The following is an 18,082-nucleotide window of genomic DNA, read 5'->3' on the forward strand; positions in this document are numbered from 1 at the left end:
AACAATATATTGTATGAATAGCCACATATATTTGAAAACAAGTGATGGCTGGTCGCAAAGCGCAATGAAGGAAAGTTTAAAACTATCACATTAAGATAATAAATCTGATGCACAGAGAAGAGCAGATGATGAAAGGAAAATACTCTCCACAATTGTCCGGAAGAGAGAACAAAGTTTAAAAATATTAAAAAATGAGAGGATGGTTAAGAAACTTGGAAGATAGACATAGCTGTTCAATTTTAATTTGAGAAGTAGGGAACAGAGATATTCCATAGGACGGTGACATAATCCTCACATTCGAAAACTCCAATAAATTCTAAGCAGGGTTGATAAAAGGAAGATCATGGGTAGACACAATAGAGTGAAAGTTTGAATACCAAAACCAGAGTGTGATCTCATCGTAGTTTCAGACTGTGACGTGACGTGAGAACACTGGAAGCCAGAAGAACTAGAATAATTTCTTAACAGGATTGAGGGGGGAAACGTCCCAACCAGTTATCGACCCTGAACTATGAACTCAGTAAAAACATCCTTTAGGAGTGAGGGAGAATTTAAAATATTTTGAAAGCACTGAAGTATTTTTGGACAAAACATAGTTTACCACCACAGGACTTGTTTCTATCAGCTATTGCTACGTAACAAAACACCCCAAAACATGAGCACGGTGTGCGTCGGCTGGAGCGGCTCGATTTGAGACCACGGGTCTGCACATCGACTCTGTTTTCAACTGTGGAGTAGCTTTGCTTCAAGGTCTAGATCTGCAGGCTGACTGGAGGTTTTGCTTCCTGTTCCTCTTATTCTTCCAGAACCAACAAACATGCCTTTTCATGGTTAGGCCTGAAGGGTAAGAGGGTAAGCCCCTTGAACCAGCATACAGTTTTGCTGATACTTCCATGCAATGGAAAACCATATGCAATCAAATCAATAAACCAGAGCATCAGACCTAAATGTGGATGACTCAGGAACATAATAACCGAGCCAAAAAGACAGGCTCAGAAGAAACTGTAACATATGATTCCATTTATGTGAGCTCAAAAGGGAGCCTACCCATGCAGCTACTATTGGAATGCATTCTGGTACATAATAGTTACCAGTTACATAATAGTTACCAATACATTTATGGTAACTATCAAGAAAAGCAAAGGAATGACCACCATGAAATTCGGAATAGTGATTTCATCCAGAGTGGAGGGAGGGAGTGAGGTAGGGAAGTGAAGGCATCGGTAGGTATTATCGATATTGCTCTATAGTAATATTCTATTTTTTAATCTGAGTGGTATATAAATGTTTACTCTTTGTTGTTAATGGTGTTCTGGATCTACATGGTTGTATATTTCAATACATAATAAAAGCCAATTAGAGAAGAATAGTGAATGGGTAAGGCAGCCTCAGTCTTCAATTAGCTTAGAGAACAGTAGGGAGAGAGTCAGGTTTGCAAGATATCACACATCATGTTCACAACAGATTTAATGAGTTAGATAGTTTCATTTGTTCTCATTAGTTACCTGAAAGTTAGGGAGCTTAAGTGAGCTGAGTCCCGTGGAGCAAGGCTGGGATAGGAAGCAAGTCTGACCGCTCTCGGGGTCCTCAGCGTTCATACCTTTATTTCTGTCTGCACAGTTGAACCATTTCCTTTTGACCTGGATTCTTTGTTCAGCCTTAGGTTAAACATCCCTAAAGAACACAGAGCAGGTCCTGCACTTTTTTGTATCTCCTAATTTTTATTTAAAGATTTTCTGTCTAGCCAAATGCGTAACAATGCCCTAGGATTTCCCAAACCAAACAAGAAAACCAACACTAAGAAATCAAAGCCCACGCATGACCAATGGTACATCTGCAAACATTAGGACGGACAGCATGGTGGCGTGCCACGGGGCAATCGCTGTTTCCTTTCATCTTTCTCTCTCAGCAAACAGGTGTTACGTGTCCTGGAGCATGCCACAAGAAAAGCTAGCTTTCTATCACAGTCCCTTCAGCACTGGAGAGGGAGAGAGCTCGCTGTTGTAGTTGAAAGTGAAAATGGAATTAAAAAAAAATATTTTCAGCTTTGGACCCCGATGAGTGTCTTCCTAATTTTTAGTAAACATCAATTACATAAGCAGTTACAGAAATTGGAGAAAATAACCAGTACTTTTCAGGCCATTTCATTTCAGTGCAGTGTGGGAGTTAGAATTCTGGGTCAGAATCTGGGTATGAAGGTACCTTCATCGATTGGACTCAAGCGGGGCTGGTAGCTGCCTGGGTGATGTGACTTTGGATGCATCTATTATAATATGCACTCCATATGATTTCCAGAGGCTCACATTCCAGTGCTCCAGCTGTCTCCCTAAAGCTCTCTTACCAGCTTGTTTAGAGATGTTGGCATCTATTAAACTGACTTGAAATTCCTAATCTTTTATTATTTTTTTTATCCAAAAGTCATTATTTTCAGAACCTTTGTTAAAACTACGATAACCATATAATTTATTGTCCCAATTGGAATTTTTTTGAGAGTGGAGTTAATAATTTTACCAAGAAAATAGCACCTATGAGACTAATGATTTTCTGGTTTGAACTGACTCGAACCTTCTCTAGCTGGTTTCCATTCTAACGTCAGTTTGTCAACTTTGCTGGTTGTCACCTGGAAGGCACAGACCATAAATTTATCCTGTTCTGTCTTACTCAAGGTTCTTTGACATTGGCGTACTTTAATTAAATATTTTAAAGTTCATTAAAATATTGTTAACAAGAATATCAGAGGGGAATGTGTGTGCACGTGTGTGTATTGAGTAGAGTATGATAGTATTCCTTGACATACCCCATCATTGGTTTCGTTTTCAACAAAGGTTGCTTGTACTTGTTCAAGTAATCATAATCAAGATGCATGTTACTAAATGTATCCCTGGGAACAGAAACTCTTCCCATACATTCATTCAAAGACAGATGAGTCATGATGCCAGTCAAGAGGGCTTCCGCACCCAAGAGCTGCTACACCTATGTAAGTTTGGGGAGGGGACCCTGTTCCCATCATTTGACCTGCTGTTGTCTTTTCTTTGCAGCCTCAATTGCATCCACCTGCAATGATCCGGGTATGCCTCAGAATGGCACCCGCTATGGGGATAGTAGAGAGCCGGGGGATACCATCACCTTCCAGTGTGACCCTGGGTATCAGCTCCAAGGACAAGCTAAAATCACCTGTGTTCAGCTGAATAACCGATTCTTCTGGCAGCCGGACCCTCCTACCTGCATAGGTATTGGGCAACAGAAATTTTATATTTTGGAATGAATGCACGTTATCATGACAATTGCTCCATAAATGTGTTATTTCTCCAAAAGTATTTCTCCAGAGTTTTGTACATGCCCTCGAGTTCAGAGACTATATGGAAATTTTATTGTAAACCTTTCAACCTTATTTTATTAGGTGAAGTAAAGAAAGTGGTTTATTTAATGTACAGCAATTGACATTTATCTAACATTTCCTATCCTTAAAAAATCTTATAAAAATATGGGTCAGTCCAATTACAGTAATTTAAAATTCTGGGTGGTGGAAAATTCATAACCCTACTCTTGCTACTCTCGTCTTTAATATAGAAACATGCCCTTCAGCAAAACCAACTCAATAAGAAGTATTTTCTTTTTTTAGATGGTTCTTCTATAATATTGGTACATTTTAATAGAATCCTGAAAACCAGAAATTATACTGCTTTGGTCAAAATGAAGATAAAAGGAGAAACAGCCTTCTGAAATTCACTGGAATTTGATAGTTTGACCTTATGGAAAGGATATCAGTTGGTTTTGCAGACTTTAGTTTGAATAACTATCCAAGATGTTCTAATCAAAAGTATGGTTTTAGGGCAATATATATTTTTATATAAAATAGTAATTATATGTAGATTGTCCCCTCATTCAATTAAATATTTCACCGTAAATACCTATTTCATCTTATTTTTGAAAGAAACTCTGCTAAACTTTATTATTTTAATGAACTGTCACAGTTTAATGTGTACTTCTCATGGTCTGTTTGAAAAATGTAAAATTTAATTAATCTGTGGAGAGAGGAAGTGATAATGAAATGATATGCACATAGTTAATAGGCCATTTTGCATAGGGTGAACTTGAGGGGATTCTATGATTTAAAATGGTTTTTATTGTCATATACACAGCAGTAGAGAGATTCTCAGGGGTCCTGCGGAGCTGCACTGCATGGCTTGTAACTTACCACTAAGTACTTGAAGTATGGTGAGGACGCACGGGAGCTGATGGCTCTGCTATTAACATGATCAGCCTTGTCAGGAAGCTGCCCGCGTGCATTGGGTGCTTTGTGCTGAGTTTACAGTTCATTACGTCTGTGGGCGCTGCCCTGCGTTTTATTTCAAGCCACGTCATCTCGAGACTTGCAAGATTTCCATGTGTTTCTTTTTTAAGGTAGAGTGATTGCCTATAAATGCAACATCATTTTAAACCATTGTTGTTTTTAAATTGGGAAAGACACTCCTCCCTATTTTGCACGATTTTAAACACGTGGAGGAGTATGTTCCAAACCAATGCAACTCTCCGTTAAACTCTTGAGGATTATTTCTCAATTGACATTAATTTAGACACGTGTAAAATTTGACCATCTTCCCATCTATCATCTTTTGTTAGTTTACATCTTAGTTATATAATTTTGACCCATGGCTAGATATTTTATTAGGTGAATGATCCAGTTCTCAGGAGAGAAAATAGGCAGCATTTCCTCTGCCTTAAGCGTCAGCCCCAGGGGCAGGCTCAAATCACTTGCAGGCAACTGAATACCAATTATGAGGACAGCAGGCCTACACACGTAGGTATTATGTAACAGAAAAATAGAAAATGTGTATTTGGGAAAAAATTAATGTTATCTTTCATTGCATTGTAAACATTTCGTTCCCCCCAGAAATGAGGCTTATGTCCTCTGTAAGAAACCCATCCGTTACGGCACCAGCTGATCAGGTCTTAGCACCCATGTAAATTCTGTTCTACTGACTTAGGACAGTATTTAATTTTACTTTTTAAGCTTTTTCCTTATTAAAAAATAATACATGTTCAGTTAAGAGAAAAAGGGGAAAAAAGCTGTCCTCTTTCTACCTGGAGGCAAATACTATTAACATAGACATGCATAAATAAGATTCATAATTATTTTATGTATGTCTAATCTATTTTTTAAAATGTTTTTAAGTGACGGCATCCTGCTAATTTTGTAAATTGCACTTTGACTTACGAGTACAATATGAGCATCTTCTTGTGCTACTGTGTACTCTCTGCTGGTCTCTCATGACTGCACAGTATCCCGGTGGATTGGCCAACACCGAACACACGATCCCTTCTTCCACATAGATGGCCTCCACCTCCCCTCTGCTATGAAGGTTGTAGAAATGAACCCTCTTGTTGCAAAACGCATCCACAATTATTTATACATGATGTACTTCTACAAATGTACGTGTTTCCAGGGCTTTTAAAACATTTTTCAAAACTCAAAAAGGTTGCACCAATTTACATTACCAACAGAGCCATGAGTGAGTGTTTATTTTCCCTGGAGGAGGAAAAAAAAAAAAAACACTGTACATATTTTTAATCTCATAATTTGATAAGGGCAGAAAGTGATGATTCTTTGATGTTTTCATAGGCATTTTAAATTAATAGTGAGGTTGAATGGTTTTTTATTTCGTATTCTTCTTGGCCGTTTGAATTTGTTCTTTCCTGATTGGCCTACGAATTTATTTTCCTCCTTTTATTATTACCAGTGTTTCCCCTCCTGTTTCTGGTTCTTTCTCTCTCTTTTCTGGAATCCATTAACCTCTCACCTGTTGGTGTGTTATTCATATTTCCACCACCTCATCATTTGCTGCTGATTTCCTGTGGATTGTTTGGGTAGCTCCCTTTCTCCACTTCCCAAAAGTCTCCAATGGTGGTGGCACCTCCTTTTGGGGTTTTCAGCTGAGTCCAAAGGACTTGCCTCCAGACCAGAGGACATTCACCACTTTCCAGTTCTGAGTGATACATCCCTCAGAGTCTCCATAATCCCCACTCACCACTTTGCCTCTCTGAGTAACAGATCCCTCAGAGTCTCTGTAATCCCCACTCACCACTTTGCAGCTCTGAGTGACAGATCCCTCAGAGTCTCCGTAATCCCCACTCACCACTTTCTAGTTCTGAGTGACAGATCCCTCAGAGTCTCTGTAATCCCCACTCACCACTTTCTAGTCGTGAGTGACACATCTCTCAAAGTCTCCATAATCCCCACTCACCACTTTGCAGCTCTGAGTGACACATCCCTCCGAGTCTCCATAATCCCCATTTTCTTATATAGCTTGCAATCCCTTTTCTCCAAGTCCAAGTTGTAAAGAACTCTGAAAAGCAAGAATTTACCCTAAGTTTACAGAACTTCCTTTTGTGTCCACACCTTGCCCTGATCTACAGGGTGGTTATTTCAAGACTAGTCATGTTTTTAATGGCATGAACACGGAAACGTTTTGATGGAGAAATGTGGCTGTGTCTCATTGAAGAGTACTGCCTCATGCCGTGAGGGAGGAAGGCGTGGCTGTGTATATAAAGGAGAGGATCCTACGGATTTTGAATAAGGCACGATGGATTGATAGGAATTTGTGGTTTTCATCTCTGTGTCCCTTCTCTCCGGAGAATTCCCTGGAGTGGCTGAGTCACATTTTGTACTAAATCCTAATGCTATCCAAAATCTTTTGCAAACTTTCAAATTAAAACCTAATGAAGCTAAAGTGAAGAATGCCTGACCCAAAGAGAGAACAAACACAGCAAGGCAGTGCTACTTAATTCACCTGGAAGCTTTCAGATAACCTCATTTAGAAATGCCTCCTTGGATCTGTTCGGGATAAGACCGGAACGGCCCTTTGTTTTGCTTTAATCAGTACCTGGTGTCATCCGCAAATTCTTCCTTCTGGCAACACCCTGGTAGCCAGTGGCCTGAATCTGTCATTCTTCATCTCGCAAACCCTGCGTGCAGTGGAATGTCCTCAGACCCAGCAATACCTTACGTGCTCCACGTCCTGCCACCTGCCTCCACCCGTGTCCGAGCTCTCCACCTGATTCTGCGAGAGGCCGCCTCCTGGGGGCGCTGATTAGACAGTGGTCTCAGTGGAGTTTATTAAAATCAAACCGCATGCTGGGGGAAATGTGGGTTTACCATTTTTGTGAAAACTATATCATATTACTCTTGAGTGTATATCTGAATTCATTACAGATATTTCCTATGATACTATGTAGAGTTTGCCTTTAATGAGACTGAAATTTTAACAGAAAGTACTGGAATTTGTTATATTTTTTCTTATGGAAAATGGAGTTTTCAGGAGCGTTAAATGAGTATTTAAAGACACAGCCAACACAGAAAATTAGAATGCATGTACCTTCATCTGATTTCCAAAAAAAGTCATTTGTGTGTGTGTGTGTGTGTGTGTGTGTGTAAAAATTACCAATGAGGGTATTTCTTTCTCTACTTACCTTTTTTTCCCTAAATGCATATATGGTCAATGATGTGAAATAAAATATCTAGTTTAGATGGAACATTAGAATTTAATTGGGCTGATTTCTTAAAACAACATGGTGACAAACCACAGTATTTCCTGCACACATCTGAAATGTATATATTTGTGAATTTTGCAGTGTGTTCACACCTTCCACATGATAGAAGATTTAACAAAAATCCTATGTATTAAATGAACCATCCTAATTTTGAGGTTTAAGAATGAAAATTGGCTTGCCTATTAACACCATTGAACTTCATAATTGCCGTCTTCCTAATATAAATATAAACCCAGGTAATTAAAAAGTGGTTGGTAAAAAAAAAAAAAAAAAGATTGATCGGCATCATCTAAAGTACTTCCTTCTGATCGTAACATACTGGCCACTATGATCACATAATATTTTTAGGATTGATGTCCTAGCTCTGTCTCTTACTAGTTCCCTTATTCCCAGATGTCACTTAAACTTTACATTAGTTTTGTCATTTCTGAATTGTGTCCCAAACCTTGCACATATCAGAGGATGCTGAGAAATATGTGGAATAACATGTATTTGTTTACTCGATGAGTATTTCCTGAATACTTGATCAAAAATTATGCCAGGCAAGAGTGAAACACAACTGAACAGGAAATATGCCTTCTAGAGAAAGTCGGCAATGACCTTGTGAACCAGAAAGGACAGAAGAATAAGCAGGACCATAGAATGATGTTCGTGGGGATTTCTTTCCCCTTCCCAAGTGTTTGTGTGTGTGTGTTGTGTGCGTGCTAGGACTATGGGAGAGTGAAGTAATCTGTAAAGCTTAAAATTATAGCAAGTCAAGTGTATTTGCCAGCAGTTGAAAATCCTCCCTAAAAACAGGGTGGGACGTTACATAAAAATCATGAAAAGTCCATGAAAAATGTACAGCCCTCTTGGGTCTTAAATTTTCACCTGGAAAATTGTTTAATACCCCAACACAGAGTGAGTGTCCTTATTGAATTCTGTGGTGCCCTATCTCACCCTGACTAGCATTGTTCCTCTTTTGTGACAGCTGCGTGTGGAGGGAATCTGACCGGCCCGGCAGGTGTCATTTTGTCACCTAACTACCCACAGCCATATCCTCCTGGCAAAGAATGTGACTGGAGAATAAAAGTGAATCCAGACTTCGTCATTGCCTTGATATTCAAAAGGTACCATCTCTTGCAGAATCCCTCTTTGGTAGCATTTTATGCGTCATTCCTATAGAATGTGTTAAGTGTCATACCTAAAAATTACTTTGCACATCCCTTCAAGGAGTGCCCAGTTTAACACTGAATGAAACCCTTCGATCTTGTTCTAATAGACACTACATCAGGCTGCAAAATGACATAAATGGAAATATATTATTGTGCTGTCGAGCACTCTACTTGTATTAGGACACACATGACATAGCAAGAATTACTTTTAAATACTATCTTGCATGCAGTATGTTCCACATAAGAAGGCTTAATTTACAGAATAGTCACAAAAAGTAATAAAAAAGTGATATAGATGTACTTAGTATAATTTCTCATCAATGTCTCCTATTTCGCCACATGCGTGACAACGAATTCATTTCCATCAGACGTCTTGTCTGACATTCCCAAAGGTAGTCCTGTTATTATCATTGAGATATCATGACTTGATAGAATTTTGAAAATGGAGGTTCCCCCAAATGTGGTTGCTGCAAAGTCTGAATTAATAGACATTATTCTTTAAAAACTTATCGCTAACTTACTCTTGCTAAACTCAATGATTAAGTTCCAAATATTATGATTATCTTATAAATATAAACTCTATAGGACTATCATATTACTTGTATCTGGTATATGATAATTGAATTTTTTCCAAATCCCAAGATCTCCACTTTTGCATTTTGATTTTTGAGCTAAGTGAAGAGGTATTTTAAAAGGTAAGTGGTTCTATGGGCTATCTATTGACCTCTTACCTCCCCAGGGTGAAGTGGTCTAATCATATTTATTTGTCAGTTGGACACGTTTCCTTTTCTGATGTCTATGTCACCATTCCAGGCCTGGTTATGATTATCTCCTTTAACTTTCTCCTCCTGATGGGATCTGAACCAGTGTAATTTTAAATGCCCATGATGCCAAGTGTTAAGTAGTCTGATAAGCCATCGTGTCTTGAATTTACTCAAGCGGCTATAAATTGACCTCATGATGAATACTTAGAAAGCCACTCAGCTATTACACAAAACCACTGAACATTTGCTGCTATATTTTCAGATATCTTTGTGGGTTGTGTGAATGTTAACTTCTACCAGTGCTTTCCTGGAAACCAGGAGACACCACTGGTACCAGGAGATTAAAAGTAAATTAACAATTAAAGGCCTTTTAGAGAATACAGAGCCTTGTAGGTATGAGTTTCCTATCTTTCAGTGTGTCACAGTGACTAATTATCAAGGTTCCCAAAGTCCAATCCATGTGATAAGACAGAAGGCAATTTAATACAAGAACATGTTTTTTTTTTTTTTTCCTACTATTTGACACACCTCTCTGGAAAAAAGTTGAAGTAGAAAATCTTCAACCTCTCTTCCACCTTTTAGATTCTTAAGTCATTAGCTGATCCAATTTCATGGAAAAATCACACACTTCTGACTTCTAAGATGTAGATAACATGTGTGTGCTCAGGTGGAAATGATTCAGAGACCTTCCAACCAGATCTACTTAGTAGCCGGAGGGGGGACCAGAAGGACTGGGTGGGGGACAAGGATGTCATCCACCCAAGCAAAGGGGGGCTGGCACTGACACGTGCTGCCCAGATGCACGGTTTCAAGAACGTGACTAAAGTCACGTGTGTGTCTATGGGGGTGGGGGTGGATGGCAGTTGGCCTTACTCACAGTAAAGATAAAGTATTACTTGACCTAGAACATTAGCTCCAAAGCTCATCCTCGTACTTGGGATGATTGGGGAGGGATGGCTTATCACAGGGCCCGTCCAGTGTGGGGCCTATGCTACTCACACACCGGGACTCAAATTAAATTTGATTTAAAAGCTGGGCCAGACTTTAGCCTATTGTTGGGGTTCATGGAACGTACAGCTAGCATAGGTAGAATTAAGAATGGATTTTACAAATGGAATCATAGTGAATTACAAATTTCACTCCAGACTTTTACACATGGATTATGGTATATCCAAAGAGAGAGAGAGAGAGAGCAGTCCGAATGTTTTCCATCTGAGCCTTGACGTATTTCCAGTGCTCAAAAATAGTCTATCACAATAATTAGCTACGCCAATTATTGGGGTGCAGCATGACCAGATTCTAATAACATTCTTGTAAAGTATTCAAAAAAAAATTTCTTATTCTAATTAAATTCTACTTGGTTGATACAATTCCTGTTGGTGCCTTTATCCTTGCTCACACCACTCTTTTACCCCTTTTCATTTCTGATTTCAAGGAATATGTCAAACAGACTAGGAGACCTTTTACAACTTCCTTTAATAAATATGTCCAGGGACCTCCCATGGGACCCAGTGTAGCCTTGGCATAAAGTGGGATGGCATAATGCAGGGTTGGGTGCACTATGAATGTTGGGTCCTCCGTGGTGCCCACCCTTTGTCACTTCCTTCAGAACACCGTGGACAATTTCCGGAGAGAGCTTGTGTTCACGTGTCATTCCTTGAATCTCCAGAAAAACAAAGCCACTTAAATAAAGCCCATGTTTGTGATTATTAAGACTTCTGACTCTCCATCCCTATTATCCAAATACACTGCCAACTAAAAAGAGAGAGAACAGAAGGTACTCAGAATGAGTCCTTGCTAAGGACACAAAGGCCCTGATTCAGAAATGGGAGAAGTGGAAGGCCGGTCAGAATGCATTATTTGAATACCTCTGTCTAATTTGTTGGCTTATTCTGATCTCATTGAGATCTTATCCATCTGTACTTTGTCTTTTATTGAGAGTATGTACATTTTTTAAGTTCCCAGACTATCTCATCAAAATGGCAGAGACACTGAAAGCCAAATCCCACTTGAGAGCTTTGGGGGTTATGAAGATATTTAGTACTAGGGAAGAAAGCGAGACAGAGAGAGGAGTGGAGACAGAAGGAGGGGGATGAGAAAGACAAACTTGGATGAAGTCAGTGATGGAGAAACGTGGGATGGAACAGGTGCCTACCACATTCAGCGCCATTGCAGGCCTGATTCACAGCAGCCGATTCACCCAAGCAAGTAGAAGCAATTGCATTTTTTAAAGTAAAAAACAAAAACAGAAACAAAAACAAAAACTCACAAAAAAAGAATTTTTTAAACAAAACTTTAATAATACCAAAGATAACATGTTTTTCATATATTCACATAAAAATCAAATATCGGTGGGAATTCTTCCCTTTTGAGCCCATTTCTTTCAAACCACATTTCATTAGCCATTTCACGAGTGAGGGGAAGAGATATTGTGTCCATGTTATTAGGGTTCATCTTATAGATATCTTCACGATCATACTACTTTGAACACAGTGGTCATTCTGTAAAACACTAACAGTATTTATCATTGATGGTTGTTATACGCACCACTATTTTGACATGTAAAGTATAGTTACATTTAACTTTTGGGTTGTTCTAATTTTTAACAAGTGTTGCATGGAAGCAAATGAACTCACTATGTGATCTCAGCAACTTTCTAGTCTGGAGGATGAGAGATACGTATTAGGTGCCTAACCTCATGAATTCTCTTTCCTTTAGTTTCAACATGGAGCCCAGCTATGATTTCCTACATATCTATGAAGGAGAGGATTCCAACAGACCTCTCCTTGGAAGTTTCCAGGGTTCTCAAGCCCCAGAAAGAATAGAGAGTAGTGGAAATAGTCTTTTTCTGGCATTTCGGAGTGATGCTTCTGTGGGCTTGTCTGGGTTCGCAATTGAATTTAAAGGTACTGTGATCAACTTAATTTGTGTGCCAAATAATTTGTATCAAGATTTTTCCATTGTAAGCCTTTATTTCTGATGTCTTGCATGTCATCTTAATACATAAAATGCTCATATCTCTGTCATCTGTCTGGGAAAAGACAGTTTGATCTTTTCAGTGGAGAAGAAAACCCAGAGACACATTTTTACCTTAGCTGAAAGAAGATTAAAAAAAAAAAAGAAGAAGAAGAATTTTCCCCCCAATTTATGGCCATCTAAAAATAAATTATGATTTGTGTAATGAAGGATTTGATGAGATTTAAGAATTATTTTAAGATGTGTTTTAATATCTTCTCATTCATTTCATCAGAATGACTAAGATTAAGTACATCAAAATAGCTGTTTTATCTCCATGTTTTTCCATGTGTATTAGCTATATCCCTTCCCCTGCCCTACCACCCATGGGCGCTGGTCCGATGAAGAATCTAGGGCAGGCAGACATTCCTTGCATGGTCACCAGACTGGTGTCTCCCACTTCATTAGGGATCCACCATCCCTGTTACCAAACATCCAGAGAAAATAAACAGGGACAAATTCACAAACAAAAACCACCCTAAACGAAGCATTTTACTATAGGATCCATGAAAATAATTACATACTTTCAAATCCATTTCTTGTGTGAACAAAGGAAATGCAAGGCATATTACTAAGAATTAGAGAAAAAAAAGGACTTAATGAAATGTCATTTCACATTAGTGAGTGCTTTGTAAAAAAATAATGAATATATGTATATTTAAACTTTTGAGTTACTTATTACTAGCTATTAAATTGTCAAATGCAAAACACATTTCATCTCTGTTAACTCTTCACTGGACATGTATCTCTTTACATGGCTTTAAGTAGAAAATCAACGTATTTTCCTCTAAACACTAAAACCTACAAACTTACTGATTCTTATTAAAATGTACAATAGAGAAAGTTTAAACAATTCAGCGATCAGAGGAGTTCTTGTGCTTTCGGGATGGGATCTGTTAATGTTTACGAATAACTTGAAAACAGTTCTTTTAAGCATTTGCCATATCGTCAGCTAGTTTCTGTATTAAAAAGAACTCACAGAAGTGCACTTCACCATGACAACACCCATTCTATAATGAGTTTTAAATGCACGGCACTGCATCTAAATATAGACATGTACATCTATCACGGCCTACTTCCACAGCGTGTACTCTCCAGGGCATTCTAGGGTAAATGATCAATGAATAAAGATGGGAGGAAGGACATGCATCTTTTGTTTGGGTTCTTTGGGGACCAGGCTCGCCATCTATCTGGGGGCCGGCGCTCTTAATGTTTCGAGAGCTCTCCAGTAGGGGCTGTGAACAAATAAAACCAGCAGAAGACAAGGAAAGGTAGCAGGAGCTCGCTCTGCCCCAGCAAGCAAGCGCCCCTGGAGGATCAGAGAAGCAGGGCGCAGAATGTGCGCTCCAGCACAATGAGCAGTGGGAGCCATGGGCAGTCTCGCTGAGCCGCCCTCTCTGACACCTGCCTGATTCCACCCGCTCGCCTCCAGGGCGGGAACACTCAGAGGTGTCTCCTTAAGGAGAAGGGACGTGAACCACAGCGCAGCACAGCATGTTATGAAGTCATTGAGTTAGAAAATGTGACAAACTGTAAACAGAAACAGTATCTGTGATTCATCACGAAACATCCTGAGCTGACAGCCGGATAAACTGAACCAAAAGATTAAATGCAGTTCATTTGGAGAAATAGTGAAAACACTTGCCATCAGAAACCTAAATTAGTGACACCGAGCGGGTAATCATGTAAGTGGCGTTTAACCAGTCAACTAAAGTAAAAGAGATTTATAGAGAAACATGATTGAAGATGCTTAGAAGGCAACAGGCATGTGTGGTAGACCCCTTCTCTGTGGTTTGCTGCCTGGGTCATGGTCTGGGTGACCGGGGTCCACCGCACCTGTCCTCAGCAGGTGCCCCTCCCCCTGAGCTACAGCCTCAAGGTCACCAGTTGCTTGATGCTGTCACCCCGTCCAGGTCATTCCCCTTACTTCCCACATGGTGGGCATTTTATCCTTGCACATCGTTACAAGAAGAAGGGTGAGGACAGGGCAATAAGATATTTAGAGAGAGAAAGAGAGATGCCACACTCACATAGCTTTTATTACAGCATATTGTTATAAGCGTTCTATTTTATTATTAGTTATTATTATTAATCTCTTAGTGTGCCTATAAGTTAAACTGTCAGGGGCATATATAGAGAACAAAACGTAGTATATGTAGGGTCTGGAGCTTTCTGCAGTTTCAGCCATTCCTGGGGTCTGGGGACACATCTCCTGAATAGGGGAGCTGCTGTGTATGGAGAAAATTTCCATGACTAGACCAGAGCTCCTATCTACTGGATGTTCAGTACGTTCTGCGGGATGGTGGTAACAACACCCAAGGGATCGACCCTTCTAGGGCCTGCAGTTTTATTTATTCATTCCTTCTTTGCTTAAAATAAATGTTCTGTGCTCTATTTGGGATTTACGCAGCTACAAAGAATTAACACAACGTCACCTACCTTTCAAAATATCCAAATCAGTTTTCAGTGAAAAGATCAGAATACTGGTCCCAACATAATACACAGGGACAGACTCCAGTAACAGCATAATAAAAGCCTGCAAAAAGGCTTTATATTATTTTACATATAATAATATGTATTATAGGTTATATGTTAACATAAATTATATATTCATATAATATACATTTATTTTTATATATGCATATATTTACATGCTTTGGTTAGAATGCAATCTACGGGGGCGCCTGGGTGGCACAGCGGTTAAGCGTCTGCCTTCGGCTCAGGGCGTGATCCCAGCGTTACGGGATCAAGCCCCACGTCAGGCTCTTCCGCTATGAGCCTGCTTCTTCCTCTCCCACTCCCCCTGCTTGTGTTCCCTCTCTCACTGGCTGTCTCTATCTCTGTCGAATAAATAAATAAAATCTTTAAAAAAAAAAAAGAATGCAATCTACATAAATACATATATTACAATATAATATTATAATATACTATAATGTGAGGATGTAATAATATATATAACATAATAGTATAATATAATAATGCATATTATAATATATAATAACATATTAATATATAATATATTATGTATTATAATATATAATGGTATAATATAATCTATAATATTTTAGTATATATTGCATTTTAGCCAAAGTATATAAGTAAGTAAACTAGCATAATAGATTCTTATAATTAAGAATTAAGATTAAGTCAACAATTGCCAAAGAGATCTCTTTTTGGCTGATGGTGACACATCTTTATAAATATAATGAAAAGTGTGGACTAAATACAGTTAAACAGGCCTCTTTCTTTTCCTGCAAAACTTCCCAAACTCTGTGCTTTTTTCCTCTTCTAAATATCATCCATTCGTAAGAGAATGTACAGTGTAAAGATTTCAAAACTTCATTACTCATCTGTCATGGCATTCCCGCAGGATCTCTCAGGATGCTCTTCCTCCAAACACGAGTACGTAGAAGTAGGACTAAGCATCAGTAAGAAAAAAATGTAAATAGGGACCAACATTAATCCCAGCCAAAAACAATTCAGTCTACCCCTCAGAATTTTCAGAGATCTTTTACGTGTGTGATCGGCAGCACTGGATTTTCTACAATGAATGAATTGACATGTGTAAACTCTCTGTAGGGGGGAAGATTGTCAAGCCAAAAGGAGAGAGGAAAAACATGTTTATTTTATCCACTCAAGTTATCCTTGAGCATGTATTGACATTAATGACCCCATTCTCTCTGTCTCTCACACACACATACACAAGCCAGATTGTATTTTTATAACTTTCAGCTAAAAGATGAAGATGAAAATCTCAGCTAACCTTTGTAGTGATCACTTGAGCATCTATGAACTTCAGGTCTTGAGTCTTCTGACGTTCCCAGGAGCTTTGATGGCGGCATGAAGACTGTTGACACGCATGAGCAAAAAGCAACTCAAATGATGAAATGCTGTACAATATAACTATATATATACACGTATATATGTGCATATATATCTGTATATATACACACACACGCATCGGTAGGTTTACATTTAGAGATATTTTGGAAGGTCTATTGAGTATGAAGACATTAAAATATTAAGGTCACCAAAAGTTAACTAGAATTTACCATATAGGTACAGGTCTCAGAAAAAAACTAAAGAAGACATGTTTGTCTTTTTTGTCTTTTGAAAGTTTTTTAACTCCTCCAGCTCAAGCTCCAGATTCTCAACATTTAAAGCAGGCTGGTGACAGTCCTCGCAGAGGCGTCATGGACAGCAGAACTGAAGCCCACAGCCGCCCCCGGCTCAGTGCCCGGTACAGAACAGAGCCTGGATTCATCTGGGCACGTCCTGCAGTTAGCTTGGGATGACTGAGTGGTTATTACAGGGCAGATGAAGCCCTTGGCATTCATCCATCAGGACTTTTCCAGGGACGGTGCACTCTTCAGTCAGGAAGCTCGGTGCGAGGCCAGGACCTGTCTTCCCAGCCAGTCTGCTGTTACCAGGGTAGAAAGGCGCTTAGCTTGCATGCCCCAAACCAGTCTTCCCGAGAAGCCACCTCCTCTCATCACTTCCTGACCATACTGTGATTTCATGTCAACAGGATTTAAGTACAAAGGTTGAAAATGACCTCAACTTTTCCTGAGTCAAAGTCTTTGTTCAGTACTATAATCCAGAGGGGGAGAGGGGGAAGATGAAAAGAAAAATAATGCTGTATTTTTTAACCTAAAGGAAAGTAATTCAATAGCAATTCTTCAGTAACATGTGGTTAAAAAAAGAAATATATTTTCATTAAATAGGAGTTTTTCTTATTTTTCTATGCTCTTTCATTATTAACTGATGATTGTTAATGTGGTAATCATTTTTATGATGTATCATTATTAATATTAACTTGATAACTAACTAATAACTTGGTCATTGGTCAATCTGTGAATACTTTTTTGAGCCTTTCTTGTACACCAGGCACCATTCTAGGCAGCAAATAAAATGAGTAAGCAACCAAACGAACAGAAGATTAGGATTCTTGCCCTCATGGAGCTGACATTTATTTCTTCCACAGAGAAGCCACGGGAAGCTTGTTTTGACCCTGGAAATATAATGAACGGGACAAGAATTGGCACCGACTTCAAGCTTGGCTCAACTGTCACTTACCAGTGTGACTCTGGCTACAAGATTGTGGACCCCTCGTCCATCACGTGTGTGATCGGCACGGACGGAAAACCTGCCTGGAGCCAAGCCTTGCCTTCCTGCAACGGTATGCGTGGATTCTGTTTCCCTTCAATAATCCTTTTATTTTGGAATGTCCAATCTCATTTTAAAACACTGTCACACTTCAGTGCTCTATTACTCTAACCAGTGGTTGGATTGGGGTCGGATCTCCTAAGCACTACTGGGCACCAAGAACTTCACATTCCTCCATCATTTAATGGAACTAGTGTATGGGCCATTGTCATGGGCTTCCAGAAGGGGTTACATTTTTCTCTCAGTTAGATAATTTGGCATTTTACTGTTCTGTTTGCATATTCTAGGCACAAAGTACATAAGAGGCACCAACTGCCAGTGTCTAGGTGCACTCTCTCCGTTTCTGTCTCTGTCTCTCTGTCGCTGTCTCTGTCTTTTTGTCTCTCTGTGTCTCTCCTTCTCTGTCTCTCTCTCCATATATAGAGTTATGTG

The 18,082-nt window shown here is 39.2% G+C and overlaps 1 protein-coding gene across 1 annotated transcript in view; it reads left to right on the forward strand.

Annotated features, from left to right (window-relative positions):
* CSMD1 (CUB and Sushi multiple domains 1) overlaps nucleotides 1–18,082 on the forward strand; it is a 1,039,667-nt gene that overhangs the window by 768,912 nt on the left and 252,673 nt on the right. Inside the window, exons 25-28 of the mRNA XM_087856321.1 lie at nucleotides 3,039–3,230; nucleotides 8,522–8,660; nucleotides 12,188–12,375; nucleotides 17,469–17,663. Coding sequence (XP_087712447.1) covers nucleotides 3,039–3,230; nucleotides 8,522–8,660; nucleotides 12,188–12,375; nucleotides 17,469–17,663 — 714 coding nt within the window. The remainder of the gene's footprint in view (nucleotides 1–3,038; nucleotides 3,231–8,521; nucleotides 8,661–12,187; nucleotides 12,376–17,468; nucleotides 17,664–18,082) is intronic.

Source organism: Ursus americanus, chromosome 27, assembly GCF_024610735.1.
Source record: "Ursus americanus isolate L20-20 chromosome 27, mUrsAme1.1.p, whole genome shotgun sequence".
NCBI classification, from domain to species: Eukaryota; Metazoa; Chordata; class Mammalia; order Carnivora; family Ursidae; genus Ursus; species Ursus americanus.